The sequence below is a fragment of the Rousettus aegyptiacus genome, unplaced genomic scaffold (assembly GCF_014176215.1).
Source record: "Rousettus aegyptiacus isolate mRouAeg1 unplaced genomic scaffold, mRouAeg1.p scaffold_m13_p_2, whole genome shotgun sequence".
Taxonomy (NCBI): Eukaryota; Metazoa; Chordata; class Mammalia; order Chiroptera; family Pteropodidae; genus Rousettus; species Rousettus aegyptiacus.
Window position 1 is genome coordinate 116,068,579 of NW_023416295.1, and position 27,225 is coordinate 116,095,803.

General features: G+C 36.8%; 1 protein-coding gene across 2 annotated transcripts in view; it reads left to right on the forward strand.

Annotated features, from left to right (window-relative positions):
- PTPRB (protein tyrosine phosphatase receptor type B) overlaps window positions 1-27,225 on the forward strand; it is a 101,073-nt gene that overhangs the window by 36,386 nt on the left and 37,462 nt on the right. For both annotated transcript variants that reach the window (XM_016152326.2, XM_016152327.2), the window contains 10 exons: window positions 159-425; window positions 2,224-2,493; window positions 5,784-6,044; window positions 10,677-10,943; window positions 14,694-14,957; window positions 18,366-18,629; window positions 19,169-19,432; window positions 20,845-21,108; window positions 23,285-23,554; window positions 26,829-27,092. In XM_016152326.2, coding sequence (XP_016007812.2) covers window positions 159-425; window positions 2,224-2,493; window positions 5,784-6,044; window positions 10,677-10,943; window positions 14,694-14,957; window positions 18,366-18,629; window positions 19,169-19,432; window positions 20,845-21,108; window positions 23,285-23,554; window positions 26,829-27,092 — 2,655 coding nt within the window. The remainder of the gene's footprint in view (window positions 1-158; window positions 426-2,223; window positions 2,494-5,783; window positions 6,045-10,676; window positions 10,944-14,693; window positions 14,958-18,365; window positions 18,630-19,168; window positions 19,433-20,844; window positions 21,109-23,284; window positions 23,555-26,828; window positions 27,093-27,225) is intronic.

Below are 27,225 nucleotides of genomic sequence, written 5' to 3' on the forward strand. Positions count from 1 at the left end.
TCTTTCTTTGGTTTTACAGTATTATTTTTGCCCCGTGAAGTTGTTTTCTTCTGTGCAAGGAGTGTGGCTTGTCAGGATTACAAGTCAGGTCAAAATTTTGCCACAAGAACTGGTAAGATATCCTGCGGTAATGTGTCTTTTCCTTTCTTCCTAATTAGCTCCCATGGAAGTCTCAAATCTGAAGGTGACGACACATGATGGCAGTCTGACCTCTCTAAAAGTCAAGTGGCAAAAGCCTTCTGGAAATGTGGATTCCTACAATGTTACCCTATCTCACCAAGGGACCATCAAAGAATCTAGAATATTAGCACCCCAGGTTACTGAAACTCAGTTTAAAGACTTAACCCCTGGACGACTTTATCAAGTTACTATTAGCTGTGTATCTGGTGAATTGGCCACTGAAAAGATGGCAGTGGGCAGAACAGGTGAGTCTGGGGCTCCAGAATATTCTTTGGTTGCCCAAATTAGTCTCTGATCCATCTTGGAACAGGACAGAATAAGTTAGAATGGAAACTCTTTTCCTACCCTGGGAACTTTGGTCTACATGACTGAGGGTGTCAATGGGTCAGGGCCCCATATACAGAGGAAAGCAAAGGGTTAGTTGCATTCATCTGAGTTATTAAAGCAAATTCGTTTGGATTGATTCCTGCATGATCTGCATAACTAGCTCTGCCCTGTTCTATTTCATGTTACACCACTTAAGTAGCATAAATTCATTAGCATTGATACTAATGAATAAAACACTTCTGATCAATTCTTGAAGTGAGAACCAGTTAGCATTTAACCATGTTTTTCCTAAATTATTTTATTAATCCAAATCACCAAACATCTGATAACTTTGATGTGTAAATTATTGTACTATGAGCTTTGGGAATTGTTAAAATGGCAGGGTTCAGCAAACTATACCCTTCAGCAAACTACACCCTTGGCCAAATATTGCCTGTGGCCTGTTTTTGTATAGTCCCAAGCTAAGATTTAAAAAAAAATAAAAAGGAAAAGTAAGAAAAATGTAAGTCAGAGACCACATATGACCCACAAAGCCTAAAATAATTACTTTGCTGACCTTTGCTTTTAAGGAAGTTACATTTTAATCACACAGGTGTAAAAGAATATGCACACAAATAATAAAAATACTATAGTACATTTTAACAATGGTAATTGTACTGATATTTCCATATAGCAGGTACTGACTAAATACTTTACACCATTATTTCATTTAGTTCTCACAACAAAACAAGAAAGCCTATTATTGCCGCCATTTTACAGATAATTTGGAGAGGTCAAATAACTTGTTGACAGTTGTCCAGTCAGTAAACAGGAGGGCTGGAGTTTAAAGCAGGCTCTCTGATTCCAGAGTCCATCCTCTGTGCTATTAGAGATCTTGAATAAGAATGATATGATCAGACAGACAAGAGAACAAACTTCTTTCAGAAGATTGGTAAAGACTTCTTAGAGGAAGCAGTCTCCAACTGGAACCTAAAAAAAGTAAAGCTCTTGGCAAGTGAAGAGGGAAAAAAGAGAAGGGCATTTGAAGTGAAAGGGACAAAATAAGCAAGGCATGGAGGCAGAAGAGCCCAGGAGACTTACAAGTCTGCGGAACAAGACCCAGAAGACAATGGTCATGAGCATGGGGAAGGAGGGAGGGTGGCTGCAGGAGTAGTTGGAAGTGAGACTGGAAGGATATGGAGTCTGAATTTGGAGAACTACAAGTGCCACCCCAAGGACTCGATATTTTATTCTGTAGTTAATGGAGAAATCTTGAATGTTTTAAGCAAAAGAATAATAAGATCAGAGCTCTACTGCAGGAAGATTAGTCTTCACAGTTGGAAAAGAAGAGGAAGAATGATTCGTAACCACAACATGCAGTATCTCCTCCAAAAATGCTACATGCATTAATATCACTATTAGATGCAACATCAGAATTGGTGTGCAATCAGTAAAACACAGTATTCATATCACTAGATTATTAACAGCGTTACAGAAGATTGCGTTACTGACATAGTAATGATTTTAATATATAAAATAATTTTAGCACATATTTATTGAGTGTCAAATGTCTCCAAAATGAGGAAAGAACACTCATTTGCAATCCACGAACATCGGGTGGGGCTAGAAATGTTGCCGATATTGAGTCTCTTGTCTACTGTTGCCCATGTAAAGCGATTAAGTATTGTTATCATTTGGTTTTTAATATTTCTTTTTTGACATCATTTCACCATTTAGTTCCCGAGAAAGTTGGGAACCTGGAGGCAAACAGCGATGGTTCGTCGAGGTCCCTAGTAGTGAGCTGGTCGCCCCCTGCTGGAGACTGGGATCAGTATCGTATCCTGCTCTTCAATGATTCTTCAGTGCTGCTCAACATCTCCTTGGGAAAGGAAGAAACATACTACGTCATAGACGGCATGGGGCTCATACCAGGAAGACAGTATGAGGTAGAAGTCACTGTTGAGAGTGGGAATCTTAAGAATTCTAAGCATTGCCAAGGCAGGACAGGTAAGCAAATATCAAGGAACCTTAATTTGTTTTTGCTTTTTTTTTTTTACCAGGTAACCCAGGTAACTGTCAATGTAGTATCCTGGTGTTTTCTGAATTTGAGATATTATAGACTTACAGACTGAAATAAGGTTGGCAATGTTTAGTTTTGTCAAATAAGATTAAAAATAACTTCCACTAGTAACTTCATTATTTTATAGCCATGAGCCACTTAACATTTCTGTCAATGACGGACTGCATATATGACAGTGGTTTCATAAGATTATAATGGAGCGGAACAATTCCTATGGCCTAGTGATGTCATAGCCATCATAACATCATAGCACAATGCATTATTTACACGTTTGTGGTGAGGCTGGTGTAAATTAGACTGCTCTGCCAGTTGTATAGCACAGAGGTTCCCAACCTTTTTGGCACCAGGGACCAGTGCTCCTGTGAGAATCTAATGCCTGATGATCTGAGGTGGAACCAAGGGATGATGCTAGCCCTGGGGAGCGGCTGCAAATACAGATGACGCTTCCCTCTCTTGCCCACCATTCCCCTCCTGCTGTGCGGCCCGGTTCCTGACAGACCACAGACCTATACCAGTCTGTGGCCTGGGGGTTGGGGACCCCTGGTGTAGTATATATAATTACGTACAATGCATAATGCTTGATAATGATAGTAAATGACTTTTACTGGTTTACATATTTATTATACTATACTTTTTATTGTTATTTCAGAGTATACTCTTTCCACTTATTTTTTAAAAGTTTGTTGTGAAACAGTTTGCCATGTTACAACAGCAGCAGCCTCATGCATCTCATGTTTACTGTCTCTTGATTGCATCATTTTTGTGTGCTTAATTTAATCTCGTGTTGTTTTGTTCATCACGGCCCCTAAGTGCACAAAATCCACTGCTAAAGTCACTAATAAGAGGCTACGTCACCTGACTGACCTGGAAACAAAATTAAAAGTGATTAAAGACTACAGAGATGGAAAATCAGTGATGGTTATTGCTCACCAGTCAGGCATGTCCCATTCCACCACAGCTACAGCCTTGAAGAGCAAGAACAAGGTGATGGAAGCTGTTAAAGGATCTGCTTCATTGAAGGCAATGAGACTAACAAAAATTTGAGAAGGGCCTGCATCCAACATGGAGAAGCTTCTGATGATCTGGATCGAAGACCAAACAGAGATGCGTATCCCTCTCAGCACCGTGATGGTCATAGCCAAAGCAAAAAAGTTGTTTGTGATGTTGTAAGAAAAGGTTGGACCCAACTATAATGTTGAATTTTTTTGCTAGCTCTGGATGGTTTAAACAATTTGAGAATTGTTATCCATTATATAATGAATGTGAAAGCAAGTGGTGAGTCTGTGAGTGCTGATGTGAAGGCACCTGAAGAATTTTTGGAAATTCTAGATAAACTGATTGTGGAGGAAGAATACTTGTCAGAACAAATATTCAATATAGGCGAAAACTCTCTATTCTGGGAATGGATGCCTGAAAGGACTTTCACCCATAAGAAAGACAAGTCAATGTTAAGTTTCAAGGCTTTTAAGAACAAGATAACAGTCTGTCTTGGAAAAAACATTGCAGGCTACAATTGAAATCCTTTGTGATCTGTCACAGTGATAACCAGGGACCTTCAAGCATACCAATAAGCATACACCGCCAGTGTACTACAGGAGCAATAAGAAGTCATGGGTGACCCACTTCTTCTTCCAAGATGCCCTCCTGAGTGGCTCTGCCAGCAAAATGAAGTACTGTTTGGCGAATAACATAGCTTTCAAGATATTGCTTATTGTTGACATTGCTCCTTGACATTCTCCTTTTGTTGGTGATCTTCAACCCATTATCAAAGTGGTGTTTCTCTCTCCAAACACCACCTCTTTGATCCACCCAATGGATCAAGGAGTTACAACAGCTTTTAAGGCTTACTACCTGAGGAGGACCTTTGCTCAGGCTATTGCTGCAGCCGAGGACACTGATGCAATTCTGGAAGGATTATATCTATGACGACATCAAGAACATTGCTTGGGCTTGGGGTGATGTCCCCAAGGAGCGTATGAATGGTATCTGGAAGAAGACACTCAAGAGGTCTATCCATGACTTCAAAAAATTTGCCAAGGATGAGGAGGTTGCAAAAATCAACAAGGCTATGTGCAAGATGGCAAACAACTTTAATCTGTGCGTAGATCGGAATGACATTGAGGAACTTCTACAGATGGTTCCTGAGGAATTGACTAATAAGGTGTTGTTGGAACTGGAACAGGAAAACATAGATGAAGAGGCAAGAGAAAAGGAAACTACAAGAGGAGAAAAAGAACCTCCAAGGAAATTGACAGTGAAGGGTTTAGCAGAAACTTTTGCAGACCTCAACAAGCTCCTTAAAATGTTTGAAAACATGGACCCTACATCAAAAGGATTTTATTGGTAGAGAGGAATGTTCATGGTACATTATCTATTTACAAGCAAATCTGTGATAAAATAAATAAATAAATAAATAAACACATCGAGCAAACCATCATGTACATGTTTCTGAAAAGAAGGATACTTCTTCAAGAAGAGCCTAAGGCTGGCCCTGTAGGAGGTATTCCAGAGAAAGACGTTGTTATCATAGGAGTTGACAGAAAATTTCTTTGTTGCAAAAATCATTATATAATTTTACATATTCGATTCTTTCCCTCTCGTTTTGTGGTGTCAACACTTTCCTCTTAATAATGTCTCCTACAAATTGTAATAAAACCTTTTAAAGAAATGGAAGCAACTCAGTTCTTTGGATAATGGAAGTCTTTAATCAAATACTATTATTAGTTACCAGCTATACTATTATTACTGCCCTTTTCATGGACACATCAATGTCCCCTCCTCAGAAATGAAAGGAAGAAGCACTTGGTCTTTCCAAGCTCTGGCAGCAACAAATTCTCCTAACTCCCCCGCCCCACCCCAAATACTCAAACCGGGAACTTTCTGTGTGGTTTTGTAGATGACAAGATTGAATTAGATTTTTGTAAGATCATAGAATTCCTCTGTAGAGATAAGCCTGAGATAAACCCTTATAAAGTAATATGTGGTCAAAAATAGAAGACCCAGAAAGTATTTTCCAATAGTATCCTTTTGAATCCTTATTTCTGGTTATGTTATGTAAACAAAGTTTTTGCTATTTTCCTTTTTTTCATATGCTGATAAGTATTCAGAAAAGAAATGCTGAGCTAGCACACTCCTGTGGCAAAAGACAGCTCTCTAAAGAATATGCAAGAGTTTCTGAGCCAGTCAGTGACCCACATCCCCATTGCTTTTTCCTCAGTCCCCCTGGCTGTCCTCCAGCTTCGTGTCAAACATGCCAATGAAACCTCACTGGGCATAATGTGGCAAGCCCCTGTCACAGAATGGGAGAAATACATCATTTCGCTAGCCGACAGAGACCTCTTGCTCGTCCACAAGTCACTCCCCAAAGATGCCAAAGAATTCACTTTTACTGACTTGGTGCCTGGAAGAAAATACATAGCTACAGTTACCAGTATTAGCGGAGACTTAAAAAATTCATCTTCAACAAAAGGAAGGACAGGTAACAGTTTTATAAAGTTTAGGTTTTAAAAGTATCCTGTCTGCTGAACTGTTTAATACTCAACTTATAAATGTTCGTTAAGTGCCTATTATGTATTCTTTCTATTGTTTTCTATTTTACTCATTTCAACTCTTATCTTTATTAGTTCTGTGTTTTGTTTTGTTTACTTTGAGTTTATTTTGCTAAAATTGAAACAGAGCAAAGAACAACCTTTCCAAGGAGTTTTGCTGCAAAGAAAAGCAGAGAAATAGGGCACCATCTGAAAGAGGAAGTGTGTTTGAAATAAGGATTACTTTTTAGTGATAGAATAAAAATCAACATGTTTTATGCTGATGGGAATGTTCTAGAAGAGAGAAATAGTGATGATGTAAAAAGAGAGGGAACAATTGCTGCAGTTATTCCACAGGTAGGCAAGAGGTATTGAGATCTACAACACAAGTGAAAGAATTGGCTTTAGAAACTTTTAGTTTAACTTTAGGGTCAGCTTGGAAAAAGAGTCTATGGGTGCAGATGCAGTAAGTAGATAGATGTAGCGTGGGCAGTTATCTTTTGATTAACGCTCTCACTTTCTAAGTAAAATAGGAAGCAAGGTCATCATCAAAGACTCCCCTTTCTAATTTATGCATTATTGTTGTCCTGTATTTTATTTCTCCTTTTTTAACCCCACAAAAATATAATTATTGTTTTCTATAATGTATCCTTGGATTGACCCACCAATTTACCACTTTTCCCCTCATCTTTCCTTCAAGTATCTCAGATGTTCCATCTGGGATTACTTTCCTTCATCTTGAAGAGCGTTCTTCAAATATCTTTACTAAGAGTTTTTAGGGACAAACTCTCTACACTTTTGTTTTTCTGGGTATGTCTTTACAGAATTCTCAATCTTGAAAGATATTTTCCTTAGGTTAGAAATCTATGTTGAAAGTTATTTTCTTGCAGATGATAGTCTAAATTTTCTGGCATTTATTGCTAATGTAGAAAAGTCAGCCATCAGTCTAATTTTTATTTCTCTACGGGTAATTTGTTTTCTAGGATTGCTTTTGCCTAGGATCTACTCTTTCCCCTTGGTGTTCTGCTTTTTCACAGTAGTGATCTAAGTAGAAACTCTTTTATTTAATCTGCTTGAGATTATTGGAATTTCTGTATTGGCAGATTAGTATCTTTCATCAATCCTGGGAATTCTCACTCATGAACTCTCTAATTTTGTCTCTTGCCTCTTTTCCTTTCCCTTTGCTCTCCTACTAGTATTCTAAAATTATACAATATTTTAATATATATAATATTTCCATGTACTTGTTCTCTGGCCTATAATCTGGATAATTTCCTCAGCTCTTTGTTTTATTTCATTAATTCTTTCTTTGGTTCTGTCTAAACTGTTTATGTATCTATCCATTGAATTTTAAATTTCGATTGGAATGTTTTTTACTTTTAAACATCCTTTTTGGTTCTTTTCCAAATCTGTTTTGTGTTCTGTTGCTCTCTAGTCATATTTGCATTCTCTTCCTTCATTGCTATAAGCAAATTAATAATTTTTATTTCATATTTTATGTCTGATAATTATAATATCTGAAATCTTCAGGAGTTCAATTCTGTTGTTTATCGAGTTTGTTGCTTTTTCCTCATGGTGCTTTACTTCCTTAAATGTTTGAGTTTTTTTTTTACTATAAACTCATATACTTTGAGAATTTTTTCTGTAGGAATTCTTTGATATCTTGTTTGAAAGTGGGTTTCAGAATTTTCTTTTCATTTGATTTTTTCAGGTGCACAAGACTACTATCAACCTAGACCTATTTTAATCTAAATTGTCAACTTGAGGTTTTTGATTATTCATGTTTTATGAATTTGGGTTACACATTCACCGAAGCTGTCTCGAGGTTATGAATTCAATGGAAATTTTTTTCTCCATCCAGTGCTAAGGAGGTTGGGATAATGTGGGGAGTAGAAAGGGAATATTTATTTTACTTGCATTTAGAATGTTCTGTTTCAGAATTCCCATGTTATGCAGTGTTATCTGTAAGGCTTCTCAGCCTGAGAAAGCCCTATACTTTACCTTCTGTTTAATAGATCTTAAAAAGGTATAAAGTCAAAGCTTAAATTTATGTTTTGAAGATACCCTCAGGATGAAAGTCTGCTTCAGTGATCCAATTACCTCTGTATCACTTACTTTTAAGTCTGAGAAGTCCTTACATTTTTAATAACTCATTCATGCATTTACATTTTTATATCTTATCCAACACATGTCATTGTGCTTATTGGCAGGGATTTTCATGGTATGTAGCCCACTATAATGCCAGAAATGAAAGTCCAAGACATTATTTTAGACTTAAGATCATTTTCATTATCCCTACCACCTATAGTGCTAGGTCCTGTGGTAAGTGTATATTTAACTTTGTAAGAAACTACCAAACTGTTTTTCAAAATGGTTGTAAATTTTCACATCCTCACCAATAATGTATGAGATTTTCAGTTCCTCCATATCCTCAGGAAACATTTGGTATTGTCAGGTTTTTTGTTGTTGTCGTTGTTGTTGTTTTAATTTTAGCCATTCTAATGTGTGTAGTGGTACCTCATGTGTTTTTAATTTCCCTAATGACTTGTGGTTTTGAACATCTTTTCATATGTTTATGTACTATTCATTTATTTCTTTGGGGAAGAAGACATTTTCAAATATTTTGCCCCTTTTTTAAATAGGGTCATTTTTTTTCTTAACATTGAGCTTTGAGAATTTTTTATTCCAGATATAAGTCCTTGGTCACAAATGTTTGTTGAAACGTTTTCTCTCAAAGTCTCTGGCTTACTTTTTCATTTATTCTTTAGTGTATTTTGCAGAACATAGTTTTTAATTTTGATATCCAATTTATCATTTATTTTCATTGATCATGCTTTTGGTGTCATATCTAAGAAGTTTTTGCCTAACACAAGGTTACGAAGATTTTCTCCTAGAAATTTTATAGTTTTAGGTTTTAATTTTAGGTGTATAATTTATTTTGTGTTAATTTTTATATGTGTATGAGATACGGGTCAAGGTTTATTTCTTTTCATATGGACATCTAATAATTCTAGGCCTATTTGTTAAAAAGATTGTCCTCTCTCCACTGAATTGCCCTTGCATCTCTGTAAAAAGTAAATGTATTTATATATGTGTTTGTCTATTTTTGGATCCTCAATTGTTTATTGATCCATGTTCATCTTCTTGCTCGTATCACACTGTCTTCATTACTGTAGCTTCTAGTAAGTCTTGGAATAGATTATGTTAGTCCTTCAACTTTGTTCTTTTTCAAAAATGTTTTGGCATATTAAAATTTCTTTGCTTTACATACAAAAGTTTGAATTAAAATGGAATCTTCTGATCTATGCATATCATAATGTTTTTTGTTTTATTGAGAAATAATTGACATGCATCGTTATAAGTTTAAAGCATAGAGTATGATGAATCAATTTACATAGATTATGAAATGATTACCACAATAGATTCAGCTAACATCATCTTTTCATATAGGCACAATAAAAAGAAAAGAAAGATATATTATATAGCAGTGTTGGCTATAGTCACCACATTGTACATTATATCGCTATTATTTATTTATCTTATAACTGGAAATTTGTAGCTTTTGACTACCTTCCTCCCAAATAATATTTTTTAATGAATATGTTTGTATTTGAATCCAAGTCAACAAATTCTGAGAAGAGTAGTGCCAAGGTCCCAACCCCTTTGATTATCATAATTCAGGGAAGATGCACGAAAAAGATGTATGTTGATCAAGTGCCAACTTCAAGATCTGTATAAAAGATTTGTTTATAAATAGGTTAAAAATCATAATACTACAATAGTTGCTAATTAAGAAAAGGCTCAGGTTCACTAGTTAGATCAGGGTCTGGACCCCAGGTTAACTATTTGTTAGCACTATGATACTAGCTAAGTTACTTACATTTTATGATCTTTGATTTTCTCTTCAGTAAAGAAAATAATATAATCAACTGCATAAAGTTTTGAATAAGTATCAAATAATGTAATCTCTATAAAAACATAGAACCCATAACTGGCACACAGCAGTAGTTTTATTATTATTATTATTATTATTATTACTATCAATATATGATAATATAGTTTCTATTATTGTGGCATTTTCATATATAATAATAATAGCCCTTTTAAGAATGTGCCAGTAAAGAATTAACCAATTTTCTAGACTACAACCTAAGCATCAGGTTGAAGCGGTTTCATAATACCACCTATAACCATCATCTCAGGTAGATGATGTGGTTTTGAGTTCTCATGGGTTAAGGACAGATAAAATCACATTAAGTAAGCAATCTTCAAGAGTAATAGCCTTTCATTATTGAAAATTTTAAATCAAAACTACTTAATAGGCATGCGTCATTTCATTCCTGGATTCAAAATAATTCTGATTTCCCATACAGGCAGTTTTTTTCATAATGACAGAATCTCTATAGAGGAGTAGTTTGCCATATGCCACAGAAATTGAGCTGAGAGTCTATAGCAAAAACTATTTAAAATACATATATTTAGCAATTTCAAGACTGTCTCCATTTTTGACTCATTTTGTTACACTTCCTTAGGGTGACTAAGTATCATCTGTTTTTTTCTTCTCTCTGTCTACTGTGTTTTAGTGCCTGCCCAAGTGACTGACTTGGATGTAGCTAACCAAGGGACAACCAGCAGCCTGTTTACTAACTGGACTCGGGCGGCGGGAGACATAGAATTCTACCAAGTCTTACTCATCCATGAAAATGTGGTCATCAAAAACGAAAGTGTCTCCAGTGAGATCAGCAGATACAGCTTCCACTCTCTCAAATCAGGCAGTCTCTACTCTGTGGTGGTAACAACAGTCAGCGGTGGGATCTCTTCCCGACAAGTGGTGGTGGAAGGAAGAACAGGTAAGAAGAGCACAGAGAACCTTTGGAGTTCCATTTGTAAAACGTTTTATAAACAGAGTCATCTCTGACCTTCCTAAAAGCCAAATGTCAGTACCATCCTGAAGGAACATGTTGTTTCACCATGAATGGAAATTGAGAAGTAGATGAGGGTAAGAGAGAATGAGTTCTGAATTTTGTAAAATCTCAAATAAGTGTGTCAGAACTGCTAGAAAAAAACTTTTGTGATGACATAATAGTCGATTTATGCCTAAGCTTATCCCTTCATTTAGTCCTTTGAAATGCTTACGTCTCAGTTAAGATAAAAAAGTAAAGAGACTTAAAAAAAGTGTATGCCACTCTTTTGTATTCATACTTTGAGACATAGAAAGAAAATGGTTTTCAACTTCTGTGGTCAAAAATTGAACTAAAAAATTTCCAAATCACATATATTTTCATAAGCAACATTAAACAAGTGCTTAATACTGTATGCCACCTAAACAATGTTCCTTGACCTTAAAAAGATAACAATCAAAGAGGGCAGAGAGCTAAGTAAACAAAAAAAAAGTTGTCATATGGTCATATGTGTCAGATAGAGGCATGGCACCAAAGAAGGAGATATAATTTCTACATAACACGAATGGAGATCACAAATAAAGTATATAAAATTTATGTTCCAGCTTCATAGAAAGAAAAAAATTAAATAAATTCAACAGAAGCTTTGATAATATTGATGAACTCAGAATCAGGTCAGTAACTTTGCCTACTTAATTTTACATCATTATGATAAGTTGGATATCAGGCTCTTTCTTCTGCGTCTCTAATGCTCAGATTCTGAGTATCGGCTGCAGGCATCATAGATACGTTCTTTTTTTAAAAATCATGAGTCTCATCTACTTAATAAACCCAAAGAGCATGACCTTTATTAACTCTCTCAAAAAAGCAACTAATTCACTGAAAAGATATTTCATAATTTTGGTAGAAATTCACTGATGTATGCCCATTTCTCCCATTTTGTGGCAGCTGACAGTGTTGTCCGCATCCTTTCTCCTGTTACCTTCTTTCTTCCCTTTTAGTAATTCTTGGCAACATCGATCGGTGTAGCATCGTTGCGGGTGGGGAACTGAAAAGCTTAGCTTGAGAATTAAGAGGCCTAAATACTGATCCTAGCTCTGCTATTAACTTATTTCTTTAAGCCTCCTGTTTTGTAATCTGTCTCCAGTAATTCACCCTCACGCTGGGTATCAGAGTGGGGAAAAAGAAATAAAAAGTTGAGGAGAAAAGTTGGGAAGGAGCTTGCATCCATTTCCTAGTGAGCTGAAATTATATTAGTCGGATTAGACTGATTTATTTCCTGTTTATACAACCGTGGAATGTGGTTGTTTCTAATTGGATAACTCTATTGGTTGGTTCTCCTCCAAATAGTAATTCAGAGATCCAAGGTCCTACATCTGTGGCTCTCACTTCTCCTAAGTCCTCAGAATTCTCTCCATTTCTCTGGAGAATAGTGATCATGGGGAAAAGGAAGATTACCAGACTTGGAAGTGGATACATCATTTCCACCCACATTTCATTGGCAGGAATACATAGCTACACTTAACTGCAGGGGAGGCTGGGAAATACAGTCTAGCTGCATGAAAAGGAAACGGTTTAATGACAGTCAGGCTCTGCCACAAGTTAATTTCTATTTTAAAATACCACAAGTGCTCTCCAACTTACTGGACATACTAAAATAGTCTGGTGCCTAGCATCATTTGATATAAGTGGTACTTACAATTATTTTTTAGCTTTAACAGAGATATCAGTATTTGACTCATACAAAAGTACACAACAAAAAGTCAAGAAATTCTTTGAAGAATAATCATAAAGTTTTGAGGAGAGGGAAAATTTAAATAAATAGAAGCATAAGTTATTTTACGCAAATATATTAAGAGTATAGACATTATCATGAGAAAGGAAAAAAGTGGGCACTACTGTAGAAATACAGTAACTAGAGATTTTGAAAGGTGCCTGAATTAGTAAATTTTGTACACAACATATTATAAAAAATTCAGTGGCTAAAGCCTCAATAGTCATTACCATCTACTCAAATTGCTAAAATATTGCTCAATGCTGAAATAATTTTGAAAGGTTTGCTTATTCAGTTACATTTCCACAAAGTTAAAACATATAGTGAAACACTCTCAGCCTGTATAAGGTGGCAAAATATTTTAAATTAAAGATATCAGATATGCTGAACTAATCCAATTCTAACCTGAGAAGATGCTCATTCAAAGGAAAAACAAACAAATTTCATATCTATTTTTTCTTAACTGTGAATTTATGCTTTTTTGGCAAAACTTTTGGTAATTGTATCTTTTCTAATAAAATGTTAGTAGTTGTAAATATTTCTAGCAGTTTTGAAAAACAAGACATAATTCCTTTGAATGCATACAAGGAAGGTACAGATGGTTACAAGAAGGAAGAAAGAAGAAGGAAGGAAGAAAGGAAGGAAGGAAGGAAGGAAGGAAGGAAGGAAGGAAGGAAGGAAGGAAGGAAGGAAAGTAGGAAGGAAGAAAGAAAGGAAAAGAAAGAAAACAAAGAAGGAAAGCAGGTATCATTACATAAATATTGTGGCTAGAAGTTCAACTTTACATCTAGGAAATGTCTATATATATGGAACAGCATTAGCAGAATTATTTTGTGGGGTGCTGTTTATAATTTTTGGTGATGGATAAGTGCAAAGAAACTTTGGGGCTTAAATCACAAAGTCAGAACATATTAGATTAGAAGGATGTGCAGAGGTAATCTAGCCAAATCTCACCTATTATACATGATATACTGATATTGACAATTATATGAAACTATTTAGCTGAAGTTAATCAACTAATGATGAAAACAGTAGTGCAGTTCATGTATACCATAGGATTTTATTCTGTTATTCTCTACTGGCAGTACTATTTACTGTGCAGTTATTTCTGATACATGGTACAACAGTTACTCAGTACCACAATGATTAATTTGCAGACTACTAGCCAAGAAGCTCCTTCAATATATCTTTTCCATTTTGTATATTTGGAAAACAGTAGGTTCTCAGTAAATGTCTGAAAATAAACTAAAATTAAAATAAGCAAATGATTATGATTGACATCAGACAGTAGCTCTTTCTGCCCACAGTTGGTCCAATCACAAGACTTGTTGCTTCCAGGATAGGTGTTTGGGTTTATTATTATTATTATTATTATTATTTGCCACTAGAGGGCAGGAAATGCTTTGTAAAGGGAAAACGCAACCCCTTATTGTGTCAGTTATTAGACATCCCAGGAATAAATAACTTCATCACAAGAAGATCAAAGCTACACCAAAGTCTAAGTTTTTTTGAAAAGCTATTGCATTCTTCACCATTTCCCTCAAACACCTTTGCTTTATTGATGAGTTTGGTTCAAATTGACTTATTTGAATTGTTATGTTTGCTCCCCTTTCCTACAGAGGGAACCTCCTGACACATTTACATAAAAATGCCTCCACTTAAAATACTTTATGAATAGCAACGCCATAAAAATGCAGTAGGGGCATCCTTGTATTTCTGAGGCACCCAAAAGGCCTCCTTGCATTTTTATTTTGATCATCCTTCTGATGTAAGAACACTCAGCTTCCAGAATAATTCCTTGACCTCCTGGGTAATCGGATTAGATCTCCTGAGTCCAGACTGGTTTTGCTGACCTTGATAAGTGATTCAAACTTTTGATAGTGCTTTTTTTTAAAAAAAAATATTCTTCCCTTTTAAAATGACAGTCCCTTCCAGCGTGAGTGGAGTAACGGTAAACAATTCTGGCCGTAATGACTACCTCAGCATATCCTGGCTGCCAGCTCCTGGAGATGTGGATAACTATGTAGTGACGCTCTCTCATGACAGCAAGGTCGTTCAGTCCCTCGTTATTGCCAAGTCTGTCAGTGAATGTTCCTTCAGCTCTCTTACCCCAGGCCGTCTCTACAATGTGACCATAACTACAAGGAGTGGCAAGTATGAAAATCATTCCTTCAGCCAAGAGTGGACAGGTAAGGCTATAAAGAGGTTCAAGCTCTGTAAGAACCAGCTGGCTATGTGGCTCTGAGCATCATAGATCTGCAGCATTTCTGTATGATGGGATTAAAAGCCACCAAGGTCACAAAACTGTTATGGAGTCTTCGTATTTCACCCAAGAAACTCCCTATCTGAGCAGATGTTACTTTCAGAGTAAGATGAATACGACTTTCATGTTACGTTCAAACATAATAACAAGTATTTCTGTTTCAGGGGGTACTTTTTGGTTGCTAGACCCTGGTTTTACATATGTTAACTTCCTTAGCCCTTACAAACTCCTTATTGAAGTAGTTGTTATCACTCTCATTTTACAGATTAAGAAACCAAGGTTCAGGGAGTTAAGTAATTCGCCCAGATGTTTAACTTGCTGACAGTGCATTTCCAATCCTGGATTTAAATGCAGTTCTGAGTGATTCCAAAGTCTACTGAGTTCTCTATCCTAAAGTCCTTCCTGAAATGTCTGTTGGTCAAAACCACTGTTCATCCTTTTTCACACAGGTGGAAATGTGCACCTTCATAGCTCTGGGACCAGGAGCAAAATCTTAGCAAAGGCAATACAACCACGCCTCCCACATACTGGAAAGAAATACATTTAGACAGCTAGCACTTCTCCAATATATTTTTGTTCCTTGGGCTGGCATCTGAGATTTCTGCTTAAGGCCGGCAACCTTTTGTAGAATCTTTCCTGCTGAGCTAGGAGTTGATATTTGTATTTAAAAATGTCCATTTTTCTATAAGGATCTGCGACAACTGACAACATCCTACTACCTAGCACAGAGTCTGGAGCCTAATAGGCACTCAATAAATGTTTGATGAATGAGAACTTAGAAATCACTTAGATAAGGAGTTTTCACCTGGTGCTTTACAAATAGACTTTAGTAAAGTAGTAACCCCTGAAACTATCTGTGTAGTTCTTGGGGATAGGAAAGGGATGTACATTTGCGAGGGGTGGGGAGAGAGTGGTTTTTATTAGATTCTGATTGTTTCTGCAACTTCAAAAACTTTTAAGATTTGATTGATTTACATTGTTACATCATTCTAGCATCTGTAGAACGATTTAATGACTTCTCATTTGGAGATAAAGTCCCAGGGAGAAACTAATTTCTCCAAGGGCATATGGCCGACCAGCAGTCAAGCTAAACCTAACTCCAGTGCCATTTCCACTGCATCGTACCTCATCATAGTCAGGGATATAGAGATATTCGCTACCCTCAAATGACTAAAAGTCTAGTTATACTGATAATCACAATGACTTAGATCTGAAAAGCAGGTTTCCAAAGCAGCCTTAAGGCAGTGTCTTATGTTGATCAACTTGCAGCCTAAAAGTCACCAAAAATTAAAAGATCTATGTCAACTCACGAATGTTTTCTATCCATACGACATTTCATATTGCAAGGCCTTTTAGTAAGGTTTTTTTTCAATGCAAGAAAAGTGATCCTTTTTTCAGAGCACCTTCTTGACTCTTTACCAGCATGAACTTGGATTTGGCACATGACTAATCAAGGCAAACCATTACCCCTGACAAAGCAGTTTAACTGGAGAGTCGTGTCTGAGTTGTCATCTTGTTGATTTGGGCTGATTGTCTCAATGCCTTTTTCCTTTTCTAATGTTCTTGTTCTACATTTTGGGGGAAAATATCAATATCTCTAATTCTGTATCACATCATCTCACTGTGAAGCAAGGCAAGTCTCACAAATTACCTCCAGTTCCACCTGGAGAGCCCTTTATTGACTTAGCGTGGTATTCAGCTTGGTGTTTCTTCCTCTAATAGTTGCTTTGTCTTTGGTAAATTGCTTGGATCATTGACTGTCCGTAGCCCATGCATACAACATCACTTCAGAATTTCTTCTCCTTAACCATGCGATGACTAAATTCTACAACACAGTGGAAGAGAACTTGGACATAGGCTCAGCATGTGATCAAAGCAGAAATCCCTGAACATATACCAAACACAGAAAGAGGCGGCACAGACCTAGAGGACACACTAGTGTTGGGATAGGAGTTTAGTACCCTGGATCCGAGTCCGTACCTCTTTCCAGTGCTCCTTCTCATTAATACTTATAATATACAGTTATAGCCAAATAGTAATGAATCTATGGCTTACTGTTGAATTAAAATACAACCCCAAATGAAAATTTAGAATATCCTTAATCTTATGCTCTAAATACAGAATTGACGTATTTTAAAGTGTCCCTGTTAATGAGCATTTATTTATTGACAGATCAATTGATAAAATGAGAAAAAAAACACAGATACACAGAGTTGTTTGTTTCTTTATATATGTATGGGGGAACCTCAGGTAAATTAGATTAATCATAATTCTTCCTTCGGAAAACCATGCATTGCTTGCTTCTTCCTTTTTTTTTTTAGGCATTTAATTTAATATAGATAACTAATGATTTTTAATAATTTAATATGTACATGAGAGACCACTGCCCAAAATAAATACTAGGAACTTGACAATAATCTGTATCAAATCATATGGTTCCCACCCCACTAAACCATCCCAAGGTAGCCATCAGCTTGACTCCTATTTTCATTTCTTTTGCTTTCCATCTTGCATGTTTTATTATCGATGCAATCTTAAAATTATGGGTTTTTAAATTTTTAGTTGTTTTAACATTATTTTGGAAAAAGGTTTTTTTTTTATGCAATGTGTAATCTTTGGGGAGTTAGATTTTTCACTTAGTAGTATATTGATAAGATTTATCCATATTTTGTGTTTTAATGTGAAAGGCAAGTAACCCATATTTTTGTGTTTTGAGTTAAGAAGAAATTAATTATGACTGCTATATACCAGTTCATTCATCCAATTTCCTGTGGATGAGCATTCTCTCACACGCTTGGTTTTATCAGGTTTTTAAATTTTGCCAGTCAAATGGATATAAAATGGTATTTCGCCATGGCCCTGGCTTACATTTCCTTGATCACCAATGATTTTAGACATCTCTTCATATATTAATTAACTGCATGTGCTCTCTCTTTCATTTTTCTTTTGTATTGTTCAGACTCTTTTTGATGACTTTTCATCATGTCTTGAATCACCAAGGTGTGCTGGAAGTATTAATATCATTCCCATCATTCATATTAATCATCAGTTATCTCGTTTAATGTTCCATTTTGTACATGACATTTTTGTATAGGCTAACAATAAGATTAGAATCAGTTCATCAGGTTCTGTTAAAAGATCAATTTAATCACTTCAGCTATTATAACAATTGTCCCCCCACCAGCAATTTGTGATGTAAAGGTCGAAGATTTTTCTTTTAAATATACACAGTAAAAATCTACTCGCTTTCTCTTATTGTTCCAGGTTGTCATCTGTGATCAATTGCCCACTAAGAATCAGCAAATCTTTGGCTGTTCTCTGTTCTCTTTTTCAGTGCCTGACAAGGTCCAGGGAGTCAGTATTAGCAACTCAGCCAGGAGTGACTCTTTAAAGGTATCCTGGGTGCATGCCACTGGAGACTTTGATCACTACGAAATTACCATTAAAAACAAAAACAACTTCATTCAAAAGAAAATCATTCCCAAGTCTGAAAATGAGTGTGTATTTGTTAAGCTAGTCCCCGGACGGTTGTACAGTGTCACTGTTAGCACAAAAAGTGGACACTACGAAGCCAGTGAACAAGGGAGTGGGAGAACAAGTAAGTGGAAAGATTGCAAAATTTGATGGTTGGTTGGAACTTGAAGGTCATTGAGGAAATCATTTATTTGAACCTTGAATTTTCTCTACTTACTTATTAGTAAATAAATTTCCAGTAAGTCTCACTTGGAGCTAACATCATTCAGCTGAGCCATGGCCTATAATTGCAGAGTATTTATTGGGAGATAAAAGCAAGCGTAGTGGGCCAGCAAGAAGGCCGAATGTCCCATTTTTATTCCCTGTCCTCCTGCATTGTGACATTTAAAGTTCTGGACTTTTTGTTTTATCTTACTATTGAGATTGTAACTCATTTATAATTATATTCTACTAACATTTATCATTTAAGATTTATGTTAGGAAAAAATTACAATTTTAACAGTTGCTTCCAATTTTTCTTGTTTAATTATGCATGAAGTAGTTTAAGTAGTTTATTTGGGAAAGGAGATGCTTGCCAGTTCCTTGAATGTGATTCATAAATTATTGTGTAGGTAAACTCTGATCAGTCATTTTCCTGAAGTGTCTTCTAATATCTCTTCCTAGTCCCAGAGGCTGTTAAGGATCTAATGTTGCGGAATAGAAGCACTGAGGACCTTCAGGTGACTTGGTCACGAGCTGACGGAGATGTTGACCAGTATGAGATTCAGCTGCTCTTCAATGACATGAAAGTATTTCCTCCTTTTCACCTTGTAAATACTGCAACCGAGTATCGATTCACCTCCCTAACACCAGGGCGCCAGTATAAAATTCTTGTCTTGACGATCAGTGGAGATGTACAGCAGTCAGCCTTCATTGAGGGCTTCACGGGTAATTGGAAATATGGCTCTTGAACCTGACTAGTTATAGTGGTGTACAGTTGGCCCTAGAACAACATGGGCTTGGACTGTGTGAGTCCACTTACATGCAGATTTTTTTCAATAACTATACTGGAAAAATTTTTGATTTTCTTACGACTGTGAAGCAATTGTACAGGTTATACTAGGCTACCATAAAAGCAGCATATTTACTGCTTCATTATCGATGTATGAATCATTATACCTGTAAATAAATATGAATTTCACATCTTTTCATTTTCGATATCTAGTGTTAGTAATGCATGTAACATCTGCAGCGTTTTGTATCATATAATATAATATTGATGTAGGTACTGATAGACGATTTATCTTTTGAACAGACAACAAAAACTTACAGTATCAATAAATACCACACAGAACTGTAGATATATTTTCTCTTCCTTATGATTTTCTTAATAACTTTTTTCTAGCTTTATTGTAAGAATATAGTATATAACACATAACATAAAAAATATGAGTTAATCTACTGTTTATGTTATTGGTAAGTCTTCCGATCAATAGTAGGCTGTTCTTAGTGAAGTTTTGGGGGAGTCAAAATTATATAGACCTTTTCAATGGCACAGAGGCAGATTTCATACCCCTAACCCCTGTGCTGTTCAAGAATCAACTGTATTTAGCAGGTTGGGTAGCCAGGCGTTTTGCTTAAGGATATGGAGGTATGAAAGAGAAATGGCAGGAAGGGAGAAGCCTGTCTTGACCATGACAATGACATTGTCCAAGCTGGATTAACAAAAGTAAAGTATGATGTAGGGAAAGTAAGAAAAGCTTTCTGAGAAATACTGTTGAATTGATGTGAATAATTGGTGCTGTGAGACATAAAGATTAAGTATAAATTTCTCCATATATTAAGTATAAATTTCTCACTTCTTTGGAACTCTATTAGTAGTGTTGCTATAATAGTTAATGTTTGTAATAGTTAAATTGACAGTTTACCATGAACCAGACCTACAGAAAAGCACTTTACACATACATTTTGTTCAATTTTCACAACTCTGTGGGCCGGTTGCCACTATCGTTTATTTATTTTTTTCAGATGAAGAAACAAACGTATGGTGGTTAATTAATTTGCCCATAGTCCCACAGCTAGTAAATGAGAACCAAAACTTAGACCAAGGCAATCTAACTAGCCCCTGGCTCTATTATTAGCATTGTTCATTTCTACTCACTGGCTGTGATGTCCCTTTAAACTTCCCCCATTAACTTCAGTTCTGGCAGAAGAGTCAGAGAGAGATGGCAAATTGATACCATTATTTTTCCATGTGCATTCTTTTAGTAGATGCCAAAATATATGAAGTGCAAAAACTTATGTTGAAATTTTCACTGTTCATTCTCTAAGATGACTTTTACATTTATTTTCTCTTTTAGTTCCTAGCGCTGTCAAAAATGTTCACATTTCCCCCAATGGAGCGACAGACAGCCTGACAGTTAACTGGAGTCCTGGAGGAGGAGATGTTGATTCCTACACAGTATCAGCATTCAGGCAGAATCAAAAGATCGAGTTTCAGACTGTGCCCAAGCATGTCTCTGAGCACACGTTTCATAAACTGGAGGCCGGGGAACAGTACCAGATCGTGATTACCTCAGTCAGCGGATCCCTGAAGAACCAGATAGAAGCACACGGGAGGACAGGTAAGAGTCCACCTGGAGAAGGGCCAAATTGTTTTCCGTAATGGAACAATGAATGGGCTTGGCTCATCACAAATCGAAAATATCCAAATTCAAAGCCACCTAAATTTGTACAATTCAGTATGATTTCAACAACCTCTCAGTGGTTTTTCTTTGCATTTCCTTTCTTAATAGAGACTTTCAAAACAAAAGAAAGATTATTAGGAACCAAATCATTTGAATAAATTTTTATTAAATTTGCTGAAGGATGTAAATTTTTAACAAGCAGACATATATATATATGCATTTTCAAAATTTCACCCCTTTTTCAAAATTCATTTTTTTAAAAAAAATATATACCTATGCCATCTACCTTACCTGTGATAGCTAAAGAACAAGTAACAAATAAATGAATAATATATGTTTATTTACATTAATATTACCATAAATATATTACTTTCAAAACAAAAATAATCCACAAGCATCTGCTACATACCAAGCATTTGAAATGATTTCTAATTACACTACATAATAGAGATGATTATCTTCATTTTACAGACGAGGAAAGTACAGCTGAGAAAGTTTATGAAACATTATCAAAGATACGTATAATAAGATCTGGAGCTATAATTAAATCTAGTTCTGTCTGACTCCTAATCTCATCCTCTCTCTACTGTGACATAGTACTTATGAGATGCCTTTCTTTCTCATTACCATTTATTTAGTTGTGGAGTCTGGGCCCTACAATATCTCTAGTGTGTGTATGTGAGTATGTATCCAACCATATGCTAGAAAATGAGAAATCAATAGCAAAATAAGACCCCTGATCTCAAGAAACTTATATTTTGTGAAGGAGACAGATGTTAAAAGACAATTACAGTACGACATGGTTAAGCGCTAAAATAGAAGTAAGTATAAGGTGCTATAGGAGCAAAGAGGAAGAGTCAGGGAAGACTTCCAAGAGGAGTAACATTTAAACAGACTGTAAGAAGTCATCCCGATGAAGTTTATGTTGACTTGGTTGCAGCAAAAGAAAAATCAAAGGCCTTGAGGTGAAACCCTGGCACATTTGAGGACCCACTTGCTGCTTAATATGTTAGAATAAAGACTGTGAGCCATGTGGCCGAGTAAGTAGACAGGTCAAATTGGGAAGGGCCTTGTACACCTTATTAAGGTATGTAGAATTATGGAGAGCCATTGAAGGGCCATCAGCATGGGCGTTCTATGAGAATGTGCCAGATACAGTGTGCAGTTTGAAACAGTGAGAGGTAAGAAATCAAGGAGGCTGATTAAGACACTTGCAATAATGTAGTGAGAGATGATACTGTCCTAGGGTAGTGTTAGTAGAGAGAAGTGGAGAGATCCAAGAGAAATAAAACTTAGGAGACAGAAATTTTATAAGACTCGTAATTAATTCTATGTAGAAGGGTGAGAGTGACAACTTATGTTTCTGACTTGGACCAAGAGAGAGAAATAAAGGACAATAAGGAAGTTATGGGAAGGAGATGAGGAGTCCGGTTTGGGCATCTTGAGAGTTGGGCATCTATGGAACTTCCAGAGAGATGTTGTTTGCACAAGTAGAAGACAGATCTGAACTGAAAGTTCAAATTTGGTAGTCATCACCGTATGGGTAACAATTCAAACCATGGGAGTGGATGGGATCTCTTAAGGAGATTATGTAGAATGAGAAAAAATAGGAGCCTAGGATAGAAAACATTATAAACAAATAATGCTATTTTGCCTTTCACATTAGGAACCATAGTACAACACTTATATACAACTGTTTAGGTTACATATAGGCTTGAAGCTTTGACTTGAGTTAATCTTGGGAATGGAAACCCAAATAAGCAACATAGGTCAGTCATCCAAACTATATTCATTGAATGTAAGTTTGTTCAGCATTCTTTCACTTTCTAGATATATAGATATGTATCACTCTACATACTTATCAGCGTAACTTTCACTAATTTTTCTACTTGTTTGATTTCAAGATCCTGCCCAAATTGAGAGAAAAAAATGGAGAAGCAAAGCAGTTATACAGATAATTAAGGTCAAGAAATATTTTCTCCTATGGGCACACAGAAAGTGTCAATGCAACAATGAAGCATCGTCTTCTATCTGCAATTGATTTAGGAGCATTTTTTCTCAATTGGTTACTTTGCCCTAAGTGATGAAACTCGCTTCTTTTTGTTTTTTGCAGTCCCAGCATCTGTCCAGGGAATCATTGCAGACAATGTTTACAGCAGTCACTCCTTAATAGTAAGTTGGCAAAAAGCCATTGGCGTGGCAGAAAGATATGATATCCTGCTTCTAAATGAAAATGGGGTCCTTCTGAGTAACACATCGGAGCCAGCCACTGCTAAGCAGCACAAGTTTGAAGACCTAACTCCAGGAAAAAAATACAAGATACAGATCCTAACTGTCAGTGGAGGCCTCTTTAGCAAGGAAGCCCAAACAGAAGGCCGAACAGGTAATTCAAATAGCTTATTATTTCCTATGAGATATCTCCTTTTCTGCTATTCCTTAAGAACAGTAGTTTCAGAGGGATGAAGCAAAATTGGGAGATGATGTATATTTCTTGACATGGTAGGAAAATTCTCCATGATTTACCACTTCCTTGTCAGTTGGCCTGTTCACTCAGCTTTCAGCCTGCCACACTCCAGTTTAGATTTTTCATAAAAACTGGCTCTATTAGTTCCCTATGGGTGCTATAATGAATTACCTCAAACTTAGCAGCTTGAAACAACACAAATTTATTATCTTATAGATCTGGAGGTCAGAATCTGAAAATAGGTTTTATGAGGCTAAAATCAAGGAGTTAGGTGTCAGCAGGACTATGTGTCTTCTAGAGACTTCAAGGGGAGAATCCATCCCTTGCCTTTGTCGGCTTCTAAAGGCCACTCACATTCCCTGGCTCATGGCACCATTCCAGCAATGGCATCACTCCAACCTCTGTGTCTGTAACCATATCTCCTTCGCACTTTTGCCTCCCTCTTCCATCTTTTGACTCTTGTGATTACATTGGTTACCACCAGAACAATCCAAGATAAGGCCCCAATCTCAAGACCCTTAATTTAATCACATCGACAAAGTCCCTTTTGCCACATAAATAATAAATTTATAAGTTCCGGGAATTACAACAGGGACATTTTGGGGGACCATTTTTCAGACAACAACAGTGTCTAATTGATTGCTTATTTATTAAGCACCTGGTCTGAAAGGGGGGCGATGGCTATAAAGATGCATTAGGCATGCTCTTTGTCCTGGAAAAGCTGACTGACTAGTGCAAGAGACAGACACATGAACAGATAATGACGATACATCGTGATAAGGGTTTTATATCAGAGAAGAATATCCGACATCAAGGGGAGCATGGAGGTTGGGTGGAATTGGTAAGTCTTCATAAAAGCGACATTTCAGTACTGTCACGAAGGATGAAACACTTCACATGGAAAAAAGGTAGACAGATACCCTGTGCAGACACACTATCCTGTGCCAAGCAGAAAGGTGTGAGAAGGAACAGTGAGATTTTGTGGGCGGCTGAAGTGTATGTTGCAGGATGGAGAATGAAGCTTGAAAGGCAGGTTGGGACCAGATTGTCTGGTGTGCCTTCCCTAGTTTACTTTTCATCCTGTAAGCAGTGAGGAGGCAAAAAAAAGTTTTTCAGCCAGAGAGTGACTGTTTTGTAATAAAAATCTGTACCTTAAAAAAATTAAATCAGATGACAATGAGATGGATTGAATGGAGAAGAGATCAGAGGTCAGGAGACCTATTCATTAATTCATTCATTATTGAAGACCTACTGTGTGCTTCAAACTGTGCCAGACAGATGCTGGATACACAGAATTGAATAAAACAAACTCTCATAGTTATGAAGCTTATATTCTAGTAGGGGGGAAAGCAATAACAAAATAAGTAAATAAAAAATGTTAGATGATAAATATCAAAGAGAAAATTAAAGCAGGAAAGTGGGATAGCAAGTCTTACAACTTTAGATTGTAGAGTCTTCAAAGTTTTGTTGAGAAGGCAACATTTCAGTAAAAATATGGAAGAAGTGAAAAAGGCTCATACCAATACCTGGGGAAGAGTACCCGCACCCAGAGCAAACAGCAAGGTGAAGATCCTGAGATGGGAATGAGACTTGTCTGGTTGGAGGAAAAAGAGGTCAAGATAGCCAGAGCAGAGTGAGTGAGAACAAAGTTGGGGGATGTGGTCAGAAAGGTAATGGGGGTATGAGACAATTACAGTTGAAGAAATGATGAGGGCCAAAAGTTAAACTAACACAGAGGCCCTGATGAAGAACAGCAGATATAGTCAAGAAATACTTCCACATTACATAAGATGACATTTGGTGGCTGAGTGGAGTATAGGAAGAGGAGCAGAAGGTTCCAGAGTTTCTGGTAGAAGATAGGCCATTAATTGAGATACAAAAAGCAGGAGGGGTTTTCAAGGAGAAATATACAGGGTTCAGTTCTGGACTGAGTTTGAGATGTCTGAATGACTTTCAGAAAGAGGTGATCATAGGTAATGAAAAATATGGGCCCAAACTCAGAAAGATGAGCTGAAGATAAAGATTTGGACAAAAATTCTACTTAACTTCATATCTTAGTCTGTTCAGGTTACTATAAGAAAAATACCACAATCTGGGTAGCTTAAACAACAAACATTTATTTCTCACAGTTATGGAGGCTGGAAGTCTGAGATAAGGCACCAGCAGATTTGGTATCTGGTGAGAGACAGCTTTCTGATTCATAAACGGCACTTTCTCACAGTCTTTGTGTGGCCGAAGGAGAGAGCTCGTTGGGGCCTCTCTTTAGGGCACTGATGCAGTTCACGGGGGCTCAAGCCTCATGGCCTAATCATCTCCCAGTGGCTCTAACTCCTAATACGATCAACTTGGGTATTAAGGTTTCAACATATGAATTTAGGCGTGGACACAAACATCCAGACCGCAGCAATTCATAAAGCGTTAGGGGATATTAAGGGCACAAAAGATGGAACATGGAAAATACCAACTTTTGAAGGCCTGGCATTGGGAGAGGAAGAAATCAAAAGAGCCTGAGAGAGTATTTGGAGTAGAGAGAAGCGAACCAAGGAGCAATGGAGACAGATGTCCTGTTCTGTTTCCACCAGCATCTTAATAGCTCTGCAAAAACAGGCAGCATCTGTGCCAACAGTTTTGAAGCAGGTCATTTTTGTTGGCACTTGACCACCTTGCCAACAGGTAGCTCTAAAGGCCAAAGAGGTTGCAAAATCCTAATGTAAACTTAAAAAAAAATAATAGTTTTGGCTTTTCTTCTTGCTTCTGTTTCTCATATCTGCTTTTCCCTTTGTTTCCCATCCATTCTCTTCTCCTCACAGCCCTTCCCACCGATGGCCATTACTTAGCTCTCAGATGGCATTCAGAGCTAGTTTTTTGATCTCTGATATAGCTCTTAGCATTAGAAAAACACATTTAGTCACACAGGTCAGATTAACATTTATTCTGTACCCAAAAAAGGTCTTTGAAGATGCTTTTCCTTTACTAGTTTTCTTTGTTCTCTTTGTGGTTTTGTTTCAGCATCAATAATTCACAATATTCAGATTTCCTTGCTTTGGGGTCTCCGTGAAGTCAATATTTTTTAAAGGTAGAGACCATATGTTTTGAGGTGCTGTTTGAGTGAGTCCATCCAGTCGTCAGTGCTGGGCTGTGTCAGGAGTGTGACAAAATTCAGTCTCACTTTCTTGTTTCTCGACCTTTCCAGTCCCAGCAGCTGTCACCAATCTGAGGATCACGGAGAACTCTACCAGACACCTGTCCTTCAGCTGGACCACCTCAGAGGGAGAGCTCAACTGGTACCACATTTTTCTGTACAACCCAGATCGAACTCTTCAGGACAGAGCTCAAGTTGACCCTCAAGTCCAGAGATTTTCTTTCCAGAACTTGCTACAAGGCCGAATGTACAAAATGGTGATTGTAACTCACAGTGGGGAGCTGTCTAACGAGTCTTTCATATTCGGTAGAACAGGTAAGACCGGGACCCAAGCAGTAATGAATTGCGAGGAAATTGTCACAGTAGGCGCTGGCTTTTCCTTGATTTGTACTTAGTTTCCTTTGCCATCCAAGATCGAGTTTTATATGAAATCTGTGACTTTCAGGCT